Here is a 22,138-nt window from a genome sequence, read left to right on the forward strand (position 1 = left end):
TATCAGGGAGCCTTCTAGGGCAGCCCAATGAGCTACAGCGCTGAGAAAAAAAAAAATGTAGCTTCCACTGTCCCTGCACACCGAAGGTGGTGTTGAACAGTGGATATCGCTACAGCACAAGCGGTTTGGTGGTTAATGGACCCTGCCTAACGCTATCCCTGCTTCTGACAAAGCGGCAGCAACCTCTCCCTAAGCTCAGATCAGCAGCAGTAACATGGCGGTCGGCGGGAACGCCCCTTTATAGCCCCTGTGACGCCGCAGACAGCAAGCCAATCACTGCAATGCCCTTCTCTGAGATGGTGGGGACCAGGACCTATGTCATCACGCTGCCCACACTCTGCGTTCACCTTCATTGGCTGAGAAATGGCGCTTTTCGCGTCATTAAAACGCGACTTTGGCGCGAAAGTCGCATACCGCATGGCCGACCCCGCACAGGGGTCGGGTCGGGATTCATGAATCCCAACTTTGCCAAAGGTCAGCGACTTTTGAAAATGAACGACCCGTTTCGCTCAACCCTAGTCCTGGGTTATTTCTTAAAGGGATCCCTTTGTTGACCCGGGATCCCTATTGTTCTACATTTTCCTTGCACAAGTTTATCATTGTTTTCAAAGACTGCCGAATCATGGACGGTGAATGATTCACAAACTGGCTTTGTATATAGTTCACACCTTCTTAAGGGTGCTTTCTACTGATTTTACAAGGAAAGAAGAATTTGTGAAGAGACGATTCCAGATGACGACGTGGAAGTTTCTTGAGTCTTGCAGTTCCTTAGTGACTTGATGATTGTTTGCACTACCTCAGACAAGACTGATTTCCCCTCTTAAAGGGAATGTTATTTGTTGCCTTTTGATAATGATGCCTTAAGTAGTAAGATAGTGATAATGTTTGCATAGTAGATGCCATGTAGCTAGAGAGCTAGAAAGTGAACCCGTAGGGGTTAGTGAGTCTGAGCACCATAGAGAGATGGTTGCTGTGAACGAAGAAGAAGCTAGGCAGTAGGCCCGGACAAATAGCCAGGCGGTCCTGCATCTGTGTGAAGTTAGAAGAAATAAAGAAAACGTTAGATTTGTACTGTAATGTTTTATAGTAAGCATTTAGTGGGTTCAGCTTATACGCCCTTAAAGGAGAAGTTAAATTATTGTTCAAAGATTTGCACTTAGTAGAATACCCGGCTGGGTAATAGAAATTATTTATAGTCAGTAGAATAGAATGTTATTTAAAATATTTAAACATGTTTCTCTTTGTAACGTTCAAGTGACCTCACCTCCCATAAAAGGAAGCATTATAATGTTTACATTGTTCAAAGCATTTCAAAAATTTTGTACGTCTTTTTCTAATAACTAGTGTTGTTCTTCTTTTCCCAGTCCGGGAGTACTGGATTTAACCGAGGGGAAGTGCAGCGCCCCAGAGTCCTGGTCGTTGCAGTAATGTCGCTCTGCCACTAAGGGGAGTGATGTTATGTCTGACTGCACTAAAGGAGTTCACCTGACCAGCTATCACAAGCACACATTACACTTCACACTCTGGCCACTATGGGGAGCAAAAGGCACTATGTATTAGGCCACTCCTCACACTGGTAAAACTAGGAGTCGGATAGGAAGTTAGAACAGAACGCAGCCTGGGAGAGTCCAGGGAGGACCTGTCAGGGGTGGGTTCCGGACAGGGGCCTAGCAGAAAGAGTAGGAAGTGACGGAACCGCGCCTGCACTACCTTGCGGCGGTATCCTAAGAAAGGACATGAAGAGAAGGATATTGTGGAAAAGTGAGAAACGAGATCAAGGCACAAAGGAGAGCCAGTAGGAGTCGTGCCCCGTGAATGGCAACATCCTACTGAGGTGCGTAGCCGGTGACCGGAACACCGAGGAAGTAACTGACTCCAAGCACTACTTCAAATACCGCAGGACAGCTGATTATAGGTTGGCTGTCTACCATACATCACCTAAGAAGACATAGGGGGCAAGCGTGGAGAGGGGCGTCTCTAGGGTCCAAGAATAGCTCCGAGCCTTCCCATCAAATGGGTACGTCCTATCCAGATAAACTTGGGGGACGGAGAGAGAGAGAGAGAAAGAATGAACACGAGAGTTGTGAGGACTATCCTGAATGCTCAGCAGGGAAGAACTACAACATACAGGCGCTAGTGGTAGGCACTGATTTCCACCTGCAAAGGGAACACTGGATGTGCCTTCGGACTGGCCGGTCTCAGACAGCCCAGTTAGCAGTGCTCTGGATTGAGGATCCCGAAGTCTTCAGTAAAAGGTAAAGAGACTGCAACCCTGTGTCCTCATTATTAACTGCGCCTCACACCATCACCATCTACACTACTGGGAAGCCCTGGGGATATACTTCACCTGTGGGAAGGTATACCATCTAGCTGCCATCACATCACCCCAGTGGACCCCAAGCAGCGTCGGTCACCCTGACCGAATACCACAGGTGGCTTCACGAAACCTTAGCTGACTTTCATCACCCTTTCATTGGACGCCCCTTGACAGGGTCATGGACCGGGTCCAGCCACCGTGACAACCCTATAACCGAGATAGAGAGGATCGGTACCGAGTAACCCGCGGCCCTGTGTCTGGGGGTGCTCCAATAGTTATTGTAAACCCCCTATATGCAATTTTTTATGACCTACTGCCTCTTCCTCAGTTACCTGTAGGCATTTTATTGTTAGCTGAACTTGCTGCAAAGAAAAAACTGCATACATTGAATATGACAATTTTTTAATGGAAAACTTTTTAAAGTAGACATTAGAAAGTATTAACGTAGAACATTTGTAAAAGTTCAAAATGGGTAGCATATAGCACAGCCACGTAGTATATAGCACAGCCATGTAGTATATAGCACAGCCACATAGTATATAGCACAGCCACGTAGTATATAGCACAGCCCACATAGTATATAACACAGCCACGTAACATATAGCACAGCCCATGTAGTATATAGCACAGCCACGTAGTGTATAGCACAGCCACATAATATATAGCACAGCCACATAGTATATAGCACAGCCACATAGTATATAACACAGCCCATGTAGTATATAACACAGCCATGTAGTATATAACACAGCCACATAGCATATAACACAGTCCCGTGACGTAGTATAACACAGCCCATGTAGTATATAACACAGGCAGCCCACGTAGTTTATAACACAGGCACGTAGTATATAGCACAGCCACGTAGTATATAGCACAGCCACGTAGTATATAGCACAGCCACATAGTATATAGCACAGTCACGTATTATATAGCACAGCCCACATAGTATATAACACAGCCACGTAACATATAGCACAGCCCATGTAATATATAGCACAGCCACGTAGTGTATAGCACAGCCACATAATATATAGCACAGCCACATAGTATATAGCACAGCAACATAGTATATAACACAGCCCATGTAGTATATAACACAGCCATGTAGTATATAACACAGCCACATAGCATATAACACAGCCCCGTGACGTAGTAAAACACAGCCCATGTAGTATATAACACAGGTAGCCCACGTAGTTTATAACACAGGCACATAGTATATTGCACAGCCACGTAGTATATAGCACAGCCACGTAGTATATAGCACAGCCACATAGTATATAGCACAGTCACGTATTATATAGCACAGCCCACATAGTATATAACACAGCCACGTAACATATAGCACAGCCCATGTAATATATAGCACAGCCACGTAGTATATAGCACAGCCCACATAGTATATAACACAGCCACGTAACATATAGCACAGCCCATGTAGTATATAGCACAGCCACGTAGTGTATAGCACAGCCACATAATATATAGCACAGCCACATAGTATATAGCACAGCCACATAGTATATAACACAGCCCATGTAGTATATAACACAGCCATGTAGTATATAACACAGCCACATAGCATATAACACAGTCCCGTGACGTAGTATAACACAGCCCATGTAGTATATAACACAGGCAGCCCACGTAGTTTATAACACAGGCACGTAGTATATAGCACAGCCACGTAGTATATAGCACAGCCACGTAGTATATAGCACAGCCACATAGTATATAGCACAGTCACGTATTATATAGCACAGCCCACATAGTATATAACACAGCCACGTAACATATAGCACAGCCCATGTAATATATAGCACAGCCACGTAGTGTATAGCACAGCCACATAATATATAGCACAGCCACATAGTATATAGCACAGCAACATAGTATATAACACAGCCCATGTAGTATATAACACAGCCATGTAGTATATAACACAGCCACATAGCATATAACACAGCCCCGTGACGTAGTAAAACACAGCCCATGTAGTATATAATACAGGTAGCCCACGTAGTTTATAACACAGGCACATAGTATATTGCATAGCCAGCCATGTTGTATATATTCTACAGTCCCAGCATCACTCAGATGCCCTACTGTAGGTCTGTTTTGTGTAGGACTACAAGTCCCAGGCAGGCTGCATCCCCCCGCAATGCTTTGGGTCGGACCAGGCAGGAAGACTCACTGCTTCACTTGCACTGTCACGTCACAGTCATCACTCACGAGTCACGCCATCGCCGCCGCCCCGACTGTTGTGGACACAGGGTGCACCCGTCACGTGCACTGACTGCTGCTCGCTGCTCGCTGTCGCGCTGGACCTGGAAGGTGGACTCGGACCCACCGTGTTGCGACGATCTGTGTGAGCGAGGATGTAGGATGACAAGCTTGTCCTCACTCTCACCTGGAAGTGACGACTGCCTGTCCGGAAGTGACTCTTCGTAAAATGAGAAGACCTGGTGATGGGTTCCCTTTAAATATGTATGACATTTTTGTGTTCATCTTGAGTGATATGACTACTGTACGACGTATCTACCTACTATTTTTCCATTGTACTTCTAGTTACTAGATTAATACATTTCAAAGCTCAGCATTTTTGCACACAATTATGGTTACAGAAACCATTTGTTTGCATTTCTAAGTTACCGTACTTGTAGAAGAACTTGTAATCAGAAATGACATAATCAGGGCTATTAATCTTCCTCTAACAGATAATTACTTTGTCTTTTATTTTGCTATTTAATGTGTTCCGCCCTATATGTGGTGTGTATATATAGAGAGCGATCAGCCATCTGTATAATAGAATATTTACTACATCGAGAATACAAGTGACAGGTGAGTATACTGATGCGCACAACCAGGAAAACAGAAAAAAGACCAGCACCATCCAAAAGGAACATACTCTATTACGGTCAGATGAGACTACTTACAGCTGGTCGATACCGCAGCGGACAGGTGCTCTACCTGATTGCAGAGAGCCTTGAGTATTTGCTTAGAAAAGATGTCACTCTGTCTCACATAAAGCTCTTCTTTATTCAAACATGGAACTGGGGAAGCGGGTATCCTTACAAACAATGGCCGTTTCAAGTGTCTTCAACGCTTCAACGGCTTGATGTAGTTGAGCCCGTTGAAGTGTCGGAGAAACTCGAAACGGCCGTAGTTCATGAGGAACCCACTTCTCCAGCTCCATGTTTTAAAGACTTTGAATAAAGAAGAGTTTTCCACGAGACTGAGTGCCACCTTGTAGTAAGAGTTATTTTTAATGGTTTCAACACTCCAATTAATCAATACTAATTTTTATATGTTTTCAATTAGTTTAATATTATATATATCCTCACTTTCAGGGAGTGTAGCAGAAGGTCATCTGTAGTTATCTTCTAACAAAGGAATGTAAATGACCAGTTATTGACTGAGTATTTGTTGTTAGTAAATGATCGGTAATTTGTTGTTAGTAAATGATCGGTAATTTGTTGTTAGTAAATGATCGGTAATTTGTTGTTAGTAAATGATCGGTAATTTGTTGTTAGTAAATGATCCGTTTAAGGAGTTTTCTCCCCGGCATTCCGAAGTATACTGACGTACAGCAAAAGATAATGTGGTACTGAGTTAAGGAAAAAATGTAAGTGATGATATAATTTTATTTTAATAAGTGAGATAGAAGTAATATATTTTCTGACTGATCAGAAAAAAATACCATTTTATGCTTTCCGAGGCAAGAGGATCTATTATCAGGCAAGTAATGACAAACCTGCCAGACGAATGGTCCACTATCTTCGAAAACACTTGCATGTATGATTCTTCTGGTAGGGTAATAAAGGTATCACTACAGTAACATTTTTACCTTTTGGATAAAAATGTATTAAAGGGGTTTTCCAGGCTCAGGACAGAGGTTTATAGTCACTGTATGTGACTGCAGATTGCCGAACTTTGGTAGGGGCTAGTCGGCGGCCACGTGGCTGCATGTGTGGGATTTCCTCAAGCCTGGACATCCCCTTTCATGTCACATAAGTGTTCTGTAATGTGCATTGTCTGCTACATTGTGATCAGCTGACCCAAGGGTTAGAATAAGAAATTTCGAAACTTTTCCTGCTCCTTTCTCAGTTATTTATAGTCACTGCAAGCTGTGAAGCAGAAGAGTAAAAAAATGTGGAGTTTTTACAATTGTAAACTTTCTTTTTCTTTATACTTGCAGCACAATGTCGTTAATTAGAGACATTGTATCTCAAGAAGTTATTGATAAAGGCTTGGAAGCCCTAAAAGGTAAGTGAAAGATTCCAAGTGAAAAAAATTATACCTGATTTATTGTTTATTATTGTGGTTATATATTAAGCAAGATTCAGATGAGCAGAATTTTCATGTGTTGAAATCGGATAGCACCAGGGGTTGGATTATACTATTCTCTTCCATTTTTCGGATGAGACTTGCCCACTCACATCTTCATTATATTAATTCTTTATGAATACTTACCTTTCATACACATGTCTGAACCTGGTCTTACTGTAAAAAAATAACAGAGATATATACAGGTGTCCATATTACATTTTGTGGGTGATGAGTGACTAATAGCAGTAAGGGTTTGTGCACATGGACCTGCAGAGCTTTTTTAAGCAGAAGATGCTTCAGAAAGCACAGGAATTTTTTCCTGGAAGATTCTTTTGTGTTGTTTTTTTCCTGTCTTTTCCAATGGCATTGGCTGCTGATATTTGTTTTTTTTAGGGCTTTACTAATGTTTTTTCTTTACTTTTTTTTAATATAGTTTTTGGTCTTTTTTTCGAAGCCATTGAATAATGAAGAAACCGCTAGTGTAATTATTCATAAACGATGGAAAGTGCTCCAATAAATCTTTTAACGTCTTCTGGGCGTCTTATGAGCTTTCCCTTTAACTTGTATTGTAAAGTGAAGAGCGTCTTCCAGCGGAAAATGCCTGCAGAAGTGTAAGGTCACTTCTTTTAGCTGCTTGACGTCTTTGGAAATCTGAAGCAGTAAAAAGAAGTTCTAAAGTCTGAACATAAGATCAGCAAGTCGCTTTTACATAGAAAGGCATATGTTGGTTCTTTTGAGCATTTTCTGATTCTCAACTGCAGCAAAGAATCTAATTTTATTGTTTCGTAGTCGAATACTAATGTGCAACATTTTATAGGATCATGTGCTTTTTTTTGCCCTAAAATGCAAAAAAAAGTAAAAAGTAAAAATTGAGCAACTTTGATTTTTTGCAAAATTCAATCTCCTTTTGCAATGTTGAAGAATTAAGACAGAAAAAAAAATCACTTAAAAAAAGCAAATGATGGATCAGAGCTATTGAAGTTATTATTTGGAGTTTGGATCAGATTTGGCTCCTAAATCCACATTTTTAAAAAATGCTTAAATTAGTCTTTGCATATGCTTCTGATTTACATAATTGTAAAGACAAGCCTATAATGCATAGTGTTTTTTATTAACCCCTTCATGACCGGGGGATTTTTCGTTTTTCCTTGTTCGTTTTTCGCACCCCTCCTTCCCAGAGCCATAACTTTTTTATTTTTCCGTCAATTTGGCCATGTGAGGGCTTATTTTTTGCGGGACAAGTTGTACTTTTGAACGACATCATTGGTTTTAGCATGTCGTGTACTAGAAAACGGGAAAAAAATTCCAAGTGCGGTGAAATTGCAAAAAAAGTGCAATCCCACACTGGTTTTTTGTTTGGCTTTTTTGCTAGGTTCACTAAATGCTAAAACTGACCTGCCATTATGATTCTCCAGGTCAGTACGAGTTCATAGACACCTAACATGACTAGGTTATTTTTTATCTAAGTGGTGAAAAAAAATTCCAACCTTTGCTAAAAAAAAAAAAAAATTGCGCCATTTTCCGATACTCGTAGCGTCTCCATTTTTCGTGATCTGGGGTCGGTGGAGGGCTTATTTTTTGCGTGCCGAGCTGGGGTTTTTAATGATAGCATTTTGGTGCAGATACGTTCTTTTGATCGCCCGTTATTGCATTTTAATGCAATGTCGGGCGACCAAAAAAACGTAATTCTGGCGTTTCGAATTTTTTTCCCGCTACGCTGTTTAGCGATCAGGTTAATACTTTTTTTTAATTGATAGATCGGGCGATTCGGAGCGTGGCGATACCAAATATGTGTAGATTTGATTTTTTTTTTATTGATTTATTTTGATTGGGGCGAAAGGGGGGCGATTTAAACTTTTATGTTTTTTTTATTTTTTTCACATTTTTTTTAACTTTTTTTTTTACTTTTGCCATGCTTCAATAGCCTCCATGGGAGGCTAGAAGCAGGCACAACGCGATCGGCTCTGCTACATAGCAGCGATCTGCTGATCGCTGCTATGTAGCAGAATTGCAGGTGTGCTGTGAGCGCCGACCACAGGGTGGCGCTCACAGCCACCGGTCATCAGTAACCATAGAGGTCTCTAGGACCTCTATGGTTACAATATACAAGCATCGCCGACCCCCGATCATGTGACGGGGGTCGGCGATGACGTCATTTCCGGCCGCCCGGCCGGAAGCGGTAGTTAAATGCCGCTGTCTGCGTTTGACAGCGGCATTTAACTAGTTAATAGGTGCGGGCAGATCGCGATTCTGCCCGCACCTATTACGGGCACATGTCAGCTGTTCAAAACAGCTGACATGTCCCGGCTTTGATGCGGGCTCACCGCAGAACCCTGCATCAAAGCAGGGGAGCCGGCAACGGACGGTATAGTACGTCCGATGCCGGTAAGGGGTTAATTTTTTTTTTTTCAAGAATCAACAAGTCAGTTTTTTCAGCCTGAAAAACAGCTCCAAATTTGAACACTGAATTATTAAAAAAAGGGAAAAAAAATTATATGCAGAAGCTGCATCAGAATCTGCTATTGAAAAAAAAAATTTATATTGACTTTTCAGTCTCAAAATTCAAAAGTATAAAAAGCTCAACGCAACCATAACCCTAGTCCGGCTTTCCTAAAAGCTGTGGTGGAACTGTTACTAAAAAGGGATCACTAGGTTAAGTAGATCCTCTAAAAAAACACCAAATAATTATCCAATGTATAATGCAGCCATAAAGCAAAATCTGTAATGCAACACCAAAAACAAAAAGCTTATGCCGCCAAATAGAAATAGAATATTAAATCTTTATTGAGTCAGTTTAAAAAGCATATAAACATTAAGAGGTAGAACAAAATACCACAAGTACAGAGCTGTGGGTATACCCGGGAGTACTAATGGTAAATACAAACTAATATAGCATCGTACATATTCATATATTACTAATTACTGATACAAGATAGGGGTAAATCCTCAATATATCACAGGGCAGTATTATGGGAAACATGCCACAAAATCACACATCCTTCTGTATATAGATACACAAGGTAGTTATACAGCACAACATCAAATATAACTGTCCAATGTATGAGACCACAAGTATAAAGAGAAAGGTAAACCATAAGGTTGTGCAGCACATCAAAAAGTATCTATGAATGCCCCATACCCATACATATGGTAGTACAGCTTGAGTCTCTTTGGTAATATCAGTATTGAATGTCCACACCTGCCCAATCCAAAATCATAATACAAACGCCAAGTAATGATAGACCGAGAACATAAGGAGGTATAGTTACCTGAAATTAAACCCCGAGAACCCACCACACCAGACGCGCGTTTCACTTACCGAAATGCTTCGTTCAAATACCGAGGAAAAATAACGACCGTGTGAATTTTGCTTAAATGGAGAATGAAGCAGATTTCTCATATATTTACTTGTGCTATTAATTTATGCAAAGTTTGTTAACTGTCAGTGACTATTTAAAAAGTGTGTCCAAAATCAAAGGGACTTGTAAAATAATATATATTTTACAGAATATATTATATAATAATAATAATCAATAAATTACGTTCTAGATTATTTCATAAAGAACATGTGAATTTAATAAAATGGATACATCAGGAAAGTGAATCTGTCATACTGTTTTATTAAAGACCTAAAGGAGATGGACATTTCTGGTTGACAGCGCTACTGAGCTACTACTATGACTGGAAGAGTAGTTGTTCCACACTGTGGTAACATTTAAAAGTGAGAATTTTTTTAAAAAGGCATGTATTTACTAACAGAGGTAACTACCTGTCTGGTGTACCCAGTCATTGGCCGCTCCTGCCAGAGATTCAGCTGTTCCCTGCAAACAGAGTAGCAGTTTGTCTTCCTGTTGACATGGAGGGTCTACTGGTGTCATGCTGATTGACAGCCGGCTTCCTTCAATTAGACAGTGGAGAGCTGGTTGTCAATCAGCATGACGCCAGTAGTCACAACCTGTCAATAGGAAGACAAATTGCCCTTCTGTTGACATGTCGTTAGCAGAAGTCTTACTGGTCAGTGCCGGCAGAGAACGGCACTGGGCACAAGAGGCAGGTAGGTAGCAACTATGTGCCTGTTAGTGCTTGGGTACATTTATTTTTTTTTTTTTAAAGTCCCAAATATCTTCTTTAATATTTGACCATTGTGTCTATTATATGTGGACTATTGTGTTTGCGGCTAGAGATGTCCATTCACTTTGAATAATGGTCTTGTACTGCCTGCGAGGTTATTAATGAACTGTGTTTCCATCTTTCTGAATTTTATGTCTTATCTATCTTGTATCTATATCTATAATATAACGCTGGGAGCGTCACTCTGTCCGAAGCCTCTATAGACTGCGCAAGCGCCGGCGCAGTCTGGGCCTCACAGAGCGACGCTCCCGGGAGATCGCGGTATGCGTAAGCACTGAACGCATACCGCGATCTCCACCGGAGAGTCAGGGACCGCCAGGAGGGAGGGTAAGTATACTCACCTTTCCCGGTTCCAGCGCTGCTTGCGGCTCCGTCTCCCGGCTCCTCTGCTCCCGGCTCCGGAGGGCGCGGACTGCGCAGGCGCCGATTCCTGCTGCCGGAATCGGCGCCTGCGCAGTCCGCGCTTTCCGGCGCCATTTTCTTGAAGACACTCTCCGGCTCCACTGCAGGTGTGTCTTCAAGAAAATGGCGCCGGAAAGCGCGGACTGCGCAGGCGCCGATTCCTGCTGCCGGAATCGGCGCCTGCGCAGTCCCCGCTTTCCGGCGCCATTTTCTTGAAGACATACCTGCAGTGGAGCCGGACGATAGGTGAGTATGGTATTTTTTTTTTTTTTATATGGCAGCAGCATTCGGGGGCATACACACTGGAGCGGGGGGCATATAATACAATGGTGGCACAGGATGGGAGCAGCACATGACAGAACGGGCGCAGGATGGCAGCAGCACATGACAGAACGGGCACAGGATGGCCGCAGCACATGACAGAACGGGCGCAGGATGGCCGCAGCACATGACAGAACGGGCGCAGGATGGCAGCAGCACATGACAGAACGGGCGCAGGATGGCCGCAGCACATGACAGAACGGGCGCAGGATGGCAGCAGCACATGACAGAACGGGCGCAGGATGGCCGCAGCACATGACAGAACGGGCGCAGGATGGCAGCAGCACATGACAGAACGGACGCAGGATGGCCGCAGCACATGACAGAACGGGCGCAGGATGGCAGCAGCACATGACAGAACGGGCGCAGGATGGCAGCAGCACATGACAGAACGGGCTCAGGATGGCCGCAGCACATGACAGAACGGCCGCAGGATGGCCGCAGCACATGACAGAACGGGCGCAGGATGGCAGCAGCAAATGACAGAACGGGGACGCAGGATGGGAGCAGCAAATGACAGAACGGGCGCAGGATGGGAGCAGCAAATGACAGAATGGAGGCGCAGGATGGGAGCAGCACATGACAGAACGGGGGCGCAGGATGGGAGCAGCACATGACAGAACGGGGGCGCAGGATGGGAGCAGCACATGACAGGATGGGGGCGCAGGATGGAGCAGCACATACCAGGATGGAGACCATATACCAATATAAATGCTCGCCACCCGGGCGTAGAACGGGTTCAATAGCTAGTATATATATAAGAGGCATCGTGATTACTCACTAATCCCGCCCCCTGCACAGGAGCTCCGCCTCCCACCACATCACCACACACAATCCCGCCCCCCACCACATCACCACACATAATCCCGCCCCCAAATCACCACACACAATCACACCCCATTACCACACACAATCCCACCCCCCACCCCATCACCACACACAATCCTGCCTCCACCCCATCACCACACACAATCCTGTCCCCCACCCCATCACCACACACAATCCCGCCCCCCACCACATCACCACACATAATCCTGTCCCCCACCACATCACCACACATAATCCTGTCCCCCACCACATCACCACACATAATCCCGCCCCCACACGACATCACCACACATAATCCTGCCCCCCACCACATCACCACAAATAATCCTGCCCCCCACCACATCACCACACGTAATCCAGTCCCCCACCCCATCACCACACATAATCCCACCCCTAACCCCATTACCACACATAATTCCACCCCCCCACCACATCACCACACACAATCCCACCCCCAACCATATTACCACACACAATACTGCCCCCACCACATCACCACACACAATCCCGCCCCCCCACCCCATCACCACACATAATCCCGCCCCCCCACCACATCACCACACACAATCCCACCCCCCACCCCATTACCACACACAATCCTGCCCCCCACCACATCACCACACACAATCCCGCCCCCCACCCCATTACCACACACAATCCTGCCCCCACCACATTACCACACACAATCCTGCCCCCCACCACATCACCACACTTAATCCCACCCCCACCACATCACCAGACACAATCCCGCACCCCACCCCATCACCACACACAATCCTGCCCCCCACCACATCACCACCAAGGTTATTAGAGGACTGGGGGGTCTGCAATACCAAGATAGGTTATTACACTTGGGGTTATTTAGTTTGGAAAAACGAAGACTAAGGGGTGATCTTATGTTAATGTATAAATATATGAGGGGACAGTACAAAGACCTTTCTGATGATCTTTTTAATCATAGACCTGAAACAGGGACAAGGGGGCATCCTCTGCGTTTGGAGGAAAAAAGGTTTAAGCATAATAACAGACGCGGATTCTTTACTGTAAGAGCAGTGAGACTATGGAACTCTCTGCCGTATGATGTTGTAATGAGTGATTCATTACCACACACTTAACACGCCCCCCCACCACATCACCACACACAATCCCACCCCACACCCCATTACCACACACAATCCTGCCCCCCACCACATCACCACACACAATCCCGCCCCCCACCCCATTACCACACACAATCCTGCCCCCCACCACATTACCACACACAATCGTGCCCCCCACCACATCACCACACATAATTCCACCCCCACCACATCACCAGACACAATCCCGCACCCCACCCCATCACCACACACAATCCTGCCCCCGACCACATCACCACCAAGGTTATTAGAGGACTGGGGGGTCTGCAATACCAAGGTAGGTTATTACACTTTGGGTTATTTAGTTTGGGAAAACGAAGACTAAGGGGTGATCTTATGTTAATGTATAAATATATGAGGGGACAGTACAAAGACCTTTCTGATGATCTTTTTAATCATAGACCTGAAACAGGGACAAGGGGGCATCCTCTGCGTTTGGAGGAAAAAAGGTTTAAGCATAATAACAGACGCAGATTCTTTACTGTAAGAGCAGTGAGACTATGGAACTCTCTGCCGTATGATGTTGTAATGCGTGATTCATTACTTAAATTTAAGAGGGGACTGGATACCTTTCTGGAAAAGTATAGTGTTACAGGGTATATACACTAGATTCCTTGATAGGGCGTTGATCCAGGGAACTAGTCTGATTGCCGTATGTGGAGTCGGGAAGGAATTTTTTTCCCCAATGTGGAGCTTACTCTTTGCCACATGGGTTTTTTTTGCCTTCCTCTAGATCAACATGTTAGGGCATGTTAGGTTAGGCTATGGGTTGAACTAGATGGACAATATAGTCTTCCTTCAACCTTAATAACTATGTAACTATGTAACCACAGATAATCCCGCACCCTCACCACATTACCATACAATCCCACCCCCCACCACATTACCACACATAATCCCGCCCCCACCACATCACCACACACAATCCTGCCCCCCACCACATCACCACACATAATCCCACCCCCCCACCACATTACCACACACAATCCCGCCCCCACACATTAAATTGTACCTGGTAGAAGGCAAGGAAAGATCTTTGAAAATGACAAAAATGACTATACATTTAATTGTGTTTACAGAGAAATTTTAACTTAATTTATGTTTCATTATGAAATTTGTTTAGATGCTGGAATGAATAAAAAACGCACATCTTACCGAATCCAGTTAGTTTTTTATTTTACACTGTGAATAAAATGTATTATTAGTATTATTCAGATTTTTAATGATTATTTATTAACTTAATTTGAAGTTAATTTACCACCTGCGTAAGCGCTATTGAATGTTGTCATTATTTACTTTAGTTTAATCACCAGCAGCGTTAATTAGATAGCAATGAGCGTGCCGTGCGTTAGCTGGCTGGAAACAGCTAGTTATATATTATATGTATGAATAAAGAGTTCCATTTAAGCATGAAACTCATTTTTTCTGCTTTTTGCACTATAGGTAATATTCTTAATTAGATTTCTTATGTGTTTCAAGTTTGTACCGAACTAACTGCTTTTAGGAAGTAAACTACATGACATTTTTATTCTCTTTCCTAATGTTTTAGTAATTCTCAGGATTTATAATGCATATTTTAATTTAGATTTTTTTTTACATGGTCATTAATGTACTTGATAAATGTATATAAGATTGTTACAAAAAAAAAAAAAAAAAAAAAAGCATGGAATACAAATTCTTAAAAAGAAATTGTCATGTTAAAAAAAAAACGCTATGAACATGCAGATATGGGGTTAATGTGCAGGTTAATAGCATTCTAAAACCGTGAAGCCGCCGCATTGAAAGTCCAGATACCATAAGGAAATGAACTTTATTCATTCCGACAGCCTACTGCTTTCAGTCATTGAGGCATGGCCGGCCGGCCTTCAGTCACTGCTCAGTACATAGTGAACTGTGGCTGTAACCGCGCGTGGCATTGACTGAGAGCCGGCTCAGCAGTGCCGATCACTATGTGCAGGCCTCTAGATAAATAGTGCATTTACTCCTGGTACCCAGGCTTTCAGTGCAGCAGCTGCTCTGCTCTAGAGCGCTAATAAATTGCGAATTAAAACCAAGTCTGCAGGTTAATAGCGTTTTTTTACATGACAGATTCCCTTTCAGTTCATGTTATTCTACCATAATTATATTACTTAAAATTATTCTCTTTTTATATATAAAGATGTCAACAATTTTCCGGCCGTAAATTTCTTCAGAGCAATGGGTTTTCAACACACATCGCGTGATAATATCAAAAAGATTTTCGATTTCCTGGACAGAGAGAAAAGAGGATTCATTGAGATAGATGAAGTTGGGTAAGGACACAGCTTTAATGCTTTATTCTAAGATATCAGAAGGAGATTATTATATTGCATCATATATAAATCAGATATTTTTGGAAAGTTTCGACAAAGCACCAAATAATCTGAGACTTCAGTTATTGTGATAACAAATATGAAAATATTAAGGCAGTGTTCACATATTGCGTTTTTGCAGCAATTTTTTATGCAAATTTTAAGCTGCATTATACAGCACCAGCAAAAGCTGTGAGATTTCAGAATTCTCATGCACACGCATTGTTTTTTTCCCGACTGAATTGGAAAACTGCTGTGTTTTTGCAAAATGCAGCATTATTATAATAATTATTTTTATTATTTACAGCATGTCACTTCTTTCATTTTTTTCAGTGTTTTTCAGAGTTTTTGCACCCATAGAAAGCAATAAGTAAGGGCAAAAATGTAGCAAAAAATGCAGGTATCAGGTTTTGCTAAAGAAAGTGGCATCATGTTTTTTGTGGGGGTAGTAAATTATAACAGTATACACAAGAGACAACAACAACACAGCAAATAAATGAAAAAAGAACACTGCAAAATCTCAACATGTGAGCATAGCCTAAGACTCACAACACGCATTCTTATTTTCAGAAATATACTGGGCTACTTCAATCCTGGTGCCAGGAAGCTGACTCCCTCTGAGAGTGAAGTTTTCATGAAAGCTGGTGACCCTAATAATACAGGCAAAATTTCATTTGCTGGTAAGAAAGCTTTTTATTATATAAATTTTATACATGTTTAGGTTCTTGCCTATTGCATTGATAGCGTATTTGTGGTAAATAGGCGCCGTACCACTTACATAACTTTGCTATATAAAATAGTTGTGTTGTACAATGCACATCAATCACACTTGCCAATTTTTAGGGATGACTTTTCAGGATTCTGATGATTGTGGACAGCGAAGAATAGTGATTATTTTTGTTTTTATTTCTTGTGACCATGCCTCAACTTTCCCAGCATGGCACCTCACCAAAACTCATGTGCGCCTGTTACTCGCCCCCTGAATTTTGCAAAAATTACTTTCGAGAAGCACTGCTTCTTTAAGAGGTTTCTGCTATGCCCCACAGATTTGCCAACTATTCTGGGAGCTCAGAAAGACTGTCCTTTTTCTTGGAACATTTTGAATATTCAAGAAGAGCTGTAGTATGATTTTTTTTATTTAAAGAAGTATTCTCAAGTTGTCCCTTGAGCAGCTCAGAGCTATGCAGTCTCCTTATCGTTTCCTAAGTTTCTGGATTTTAGCAGGGTGGGCTCTCCTCCTTGAATGACATTTTTGGTGAGCAGATCTATAAGGGCTCATACTCATGTGCGAGGAAAACGGACGAGTGCGATCTGATAGAAAATAGGACTGCACTCTGACCAGCGTTCATCTATGAGTCAAAGCTCATCTGAGATTTTTTTTCTCAGCTGAAATCGGACTGAGAAAACAATTGCGGCATGCTACGATTGTCCTCGTATATTGGATGAGACTAGCCAATGCAAGTAAATGGGTGCAAGAAAGAAGATGCACCGTACATGGACCATGCGAGTGCCCTCAGATTTTTACACACCAATGTCCTTTGAAAAGCCGGCAATTCATCTGAGACGTACAGTAAAAATCAAAGTGTGACCCAACAGAGTAGAATAGATCTATAATAGAATTGATAGATATAAAGATGTCAGTCACATATATAATTAGTACAGTGCTTGTGTAGCTTACTGGACATGTGTTGTTTTTCATACTAAATTATTTTCTGAAAAAAGGGTGTGGGCTCCAACAACATTTTATTAACCAGCAGAGGGAAAGCGGACAGCTGGGGGCCGATGTTTATAGCATGGGAAGGGGGTAATACCCATAGATGTATACTTAGCCTTTATTGGTTATTAGAATGGGGGCTCAAGAAACAAAATTATGTGAGTCCTCATATAATTATCAGCAAAGGCTAGGCAGAAAGCTGCAGACTGATATTAATAGCCTATGAAGGAGCCATGTGTATTGGCCCCCTCCCAGACTAAAAACATCAGCTCTCAGCCACCCCAGAAAAGGCGCATCCATAGGATGTGCCAAATCTGGCATTCAGCCTCGCTCTTCCCACTTAACATGGTGCGTTGGCAAGTGGGGTGATAGTTGGGCAGGTTGATGTCACCGTCGTATTGTCAGGTAACATCAAGCCCACAGGTTAGTAATGAAAGGCATCTATAAGATGCCCCATTACTAACCCCACAGTTATTTCCGTATAAAAAACCATACACCCAGAATAAAGTTGTTTAATAGAATAAATGTCACAGACTCCTTTAATGAATCTAAATTAAACCATTCTCCCGTCATCACCCAGTCCAATGAAGCCAATGTCTCCTGTAACAGAATTTTAAATAATAAACAACAATGTTCCTCACCGGTCTGACGAGAAGATAATAATCCATTTGTGATGAACTCCTATAAACTGACTGACATCACCGCGAGCGTGAGAAAGTTTTCATGCCATCAGAAAGGTCCTGGGAGTTCTCGGCCAATAAACCCAGTTCAACTCTTTGACATTAGTGTGAGCACCATGGCAAATCCGATAGCATTTGGTTGTCAATCGGATACTAATTGTGAAAATCGGATTCTACTCGCATGAAAATTGCACGCTACTTGCATGACGCTAATCCTCCTTTTTTTGACTAAAATTGGAACTCTTCTTTTCACGGTGATGTGTATGAGCCTTATAGCTCAGTTCTTCTACAACACTTTCAGCCACCAATAATTTGCTCTTGAGTGTACACTACTATTGCTATATTTATGGGGGCATTTGAGAAAGCGAAAACCTAAAAACTGACCAGCACCTATGAACAAAAGCGCCTACAAACAGAATAAAGCAAGTGTGTACAGGTGTAAGCTGCTTTGGCTGCATAATGACAAAAGAATACAGCACCACTTTGTAAGTGTTAACTGTAAGGCAGCGGCTTTCACGACAGTGCGGTAATGAGTCAGGGACCCAGGATCTTTCAACCCAAATATCTTTGTTTTGGCAACTTATCAAAACAAACTCAAACTTTATCCTCCGGTTTGCAGCCGTATCATTTATAACAGTTCGTATCAATCCATTGCCATGGGGGACTGCACCAATGTGTAACTCATGGGCGCAGCAATGGCTTTTGTTCACTCTGGCTCTAACCTGTGTTTAGTCTAACACAGACCTGTTGTAATGCAAGTGTAGGGGTGCAATTCACAGTGGACACAAGGCAGAAACATCACACAGTATAATTTTATTAACATGCAATTGAAAGTTAGAGTTATTCTAAACAAATAGTAAAAATAACAAAGAATATCAAACATGAACGAAGCAATAAGCTTGAAATAGCAATGCAAGTTCTTCTCTACACAATACTAGTGTCCCTTCTACTGAGTTGGTATGTCGATTCATGAGGTTTACATGCAAATTCTTCTTTTAGGTCTGGCCATAGCGGGGAACACTGGCTATTCCCGCTAAACCTCAAGTCTTTCAAATATAGTCTATTTAAACATGTTGAGACTCCCTCGCACCAACCAGCCCCCTTCCAAACTGCTGTCCTAATCCCAACCCTTCTTGGTACCGTTTGTGAAAGCTAGAAGTGACGGCCTTGCTCTCAGGTGCTCTTCCTCTGCACCGCAGGTGTGTCTCACCAGGTCCTCGTGGCTTGACCATCGGTGGCAGCCTCCTAGGCCTAAGGTAGAAAGGACTGAGCCTCGGCTCCTGACAAGCGACATCTGGTCTCTGGGCCTTGACCAGCATAGAACGCAGATCCTGAACTTGACTGGCACGTTTTCTCGGCCGTAGTCTGTACCCCTTCAGATGGTGACTGACACCTCAGCAACGTGGACGTCTCGCTGAGGCCTGTCTCGTTAGCCTTGGCGTCTCCTCTGGGCTGCATCTGTTTCACTCTACTTCACGGCCCCAAATCTGCCTGCTGTTTGGCACGCAAGCATTTTATATTCAGGAATTTGGGGTTACTGGTCACCTGATGAGCTCTAGCTCCCAAAGTTGCTTCCCCTGCATATCTTCCAGACCAGATCAATTCCGTCTCATTGCACCCAGCTAGTAGATGGCAATCTTTCTCCACTAATGTGACCTTCTGCAAGGACTCTTCAGGGATATTTCTGCTTCTCCTTACACTGTCATACACCGAGCTCCTACTCTGTTGCTTGAAAAACTAATATTGACCCACCATACCCTAAACTGAAAGTTTAAATGGGAATCGTGGACATGGGCTACTCCTAAGACTCTTAGCAAAACCCATCAGACTACCTAAGACATGAGGTTCTCCAACTTCCTGCTTCTCTTTCAAAAGCAACACACAGCCAAACTGCAGGGGAAAAAGTCCAAGTGTACACAAATCAGAGAGGAGCATTGTGTCTGAAAGTCACAGTGTAATTCAGTGCCTGCAAGGGCTGACCCCCTACATAACACACTACACATAACACACTACTTACAAGTAGGAACCTATGATTGTATATATTACTTACATACTTGGCTACATTGGTGTTGGTAGAATCAGCATTTTTTAAGTCCTGCCCTAGTCCCACCCAGGAATGTTTCTGACCGCACCTAAGAACATCACCAAACTGAGTAGAAACTCTAACTTTGGGTTGGGTTTACCCATGTAATATCTGCCTGGGTTAACAGTAGTATTGATTCAAATGCTATGATTATTAAGTCCTTAATGTACATTTAATAAACATCAACCTTAAAATTCTAATAGTTTTCCTCTGAAAGAATCAATAAGACTGTAGGACTCGGAAATATTTTACTGACAGCTACAGCCTCATTGGGAATCTGAAATATCAGAATTCACTTCTACCTCTGTACATGACAAGTCCTCTGTACCAATAGGGTGTTCTCTGGGACGATCAAAAAAAAATCCTCGACAAGAAATAAAAGTTATGGAATTACGGAAATCGAAAGACATGTTAATGAAATGCAAATGAAGAACAAATAGAGACACAATTTTGACAACATCTTGATTTATTCATTATTGATCATGAGCAGCACACAAAGAAATCCTCACACTTCCACACCCTGACTGCTAGCACTGAGATTTTTTTTAAACTGTTTGTTTTTATTGAACATTTTAGAGACAAACTTGGTAAAAACATCTAAAAATGACAAGAGTGCAAATTTCTGCTTACTTAGAATGCGATCGAGAAATGTTAACCGGGGATAGGTGATGGAAGGGAAAGGAGAAGCGATGAGGGAAGAGTGCCCAAGAGCTCTGCTCAAGGAGATTATTAATAATTGTCTGAGGAATGTTCAGCCATGGTAAATACACTTAGGTACATAAACGATCAAGATCCTCTGCTGGCAGCTCCCCTTGAAATATGGATATACCTCTTACCTCTCATTGTCTGTGGTTATGTTAACGTCTTCATTTTTTGTAGACTTAGTGGTGTAAAAAAAGTAGTAATTGTCCTATTTTGATCCCACTCTGGATTCAAACTCTCCATTGTAAATCTATGTGCATAAGAAAATGCTAGAATGCTCTCCTAATTGCAATTGTAATAATACTCATTTTTAAAACTGTTCCATACATTCAGATTTCATTAATAGTATTAAATGAGTTTATGGAAAATGAAAAACAAACAAATCACAATTCTGTTTATTCTATTTCAGGTTTCTCTGCAATGGTGAATCCATCAAATTAACATCACTATAAAGAGGACAAGTATTTAACCCCTATTGTTCTCCTAACAGACAACTCATTAATGGCTTACAATTATCTGTGGATTTTTGTACTAATGGCTTTGATAAATTGATAAAATGTCTGTATGTAAATTTTTCTTGCAAATATTGAAATATCAACCAATAAAAAAGTACGCTGAGTAATTAAAAGGTTTGTCCGCTGCTTTACATGTTCCATTCATGAAAATTAACTGCAATAAATAAGCACTTCACTAAATACATGGCTTTACCAAATACTGCTGTAACATGAGTTGTTCTTCGGGTCACCTGATTACTGGGTGAGAGTCTCCTGACTTCATGTGATGTCAAGTCAGATTCTTCCTCAGTTCCAGGCTCTGGAAACTGACACATGGGAGGGGCTTACCATACGGGTGGGCCATCCTGCATTCAGAAGAACTCACTCTGCTTGTCAATCCTGCCAGCTGTCCCTGCAGACACATCTCTCCCTTACATCTGTATGTATTCAACAATGCATGTATATACATGCAGGGGTGGATTAAGGGTAGCCAGGGCCCCGGGCTGTTCAGACACTGTGGGCCCCCCGGTCATGTGACGAGAGAGAGTTTCAATACATGACATTGGGGTATGAGAAAGAGGCATTAGATCAGACTTATCCCAGACCGGAGAATTTGCTAAAGTTATCTATAATCGTTATTACTCGCGGCAGCGTTTCCTCTGTTT

At 42.5% G+C, this 22,138-nt stretch overlaps 1 protein-coding gene across 1 annotated transcript; it reads left to right on the plus strand.

Annotated features, from left to right (window-relative positions):
• Positions 1 to 5,122: 5,122 nt before the first annotated feature.
• LOC138645943 (parvalbumin beta-like) lies at positions 5,123 to 21,607 on the plus strand. The gene is made up of 5 exons (XM_069735420.1): positions 5,123 to 5,161; positions 6,519 to 6,586; positions 15,629 to 15,761; positions 16,371 to 16,480; positions 21,389 to 21,607. The coding sequence occupies exons 2-5, from the start codon at positions 6,523 to 6,525 to the stop codon at positions 21,418 to 21,420; spliced, it is 339 nt and encodes a 112-aa protein (XP_069591521.1). The 5' UTR covers positions 5,123 to 5,161; positions 6,519 to 6,522; the 3' UTR covers positions 21,421 to 21,607.
• Positions 21,608 to 22,138: the final 531 nt, after the last annotated feature.

Source organism: Ranitomeya imitator, chromosome 7 (genome assembly GCF_032444005.1).
Source record: "Ranitomeya imitator isolate aRanImi1 chromosome 7, aRanImi1.pri, whole genome shotgun sequence".
NCBI lineage: Eukaryota > Metazoa > Chordata > Amphibia > Anura > Dendrobatidae > Ranitomeya > Ranitomeya imitator.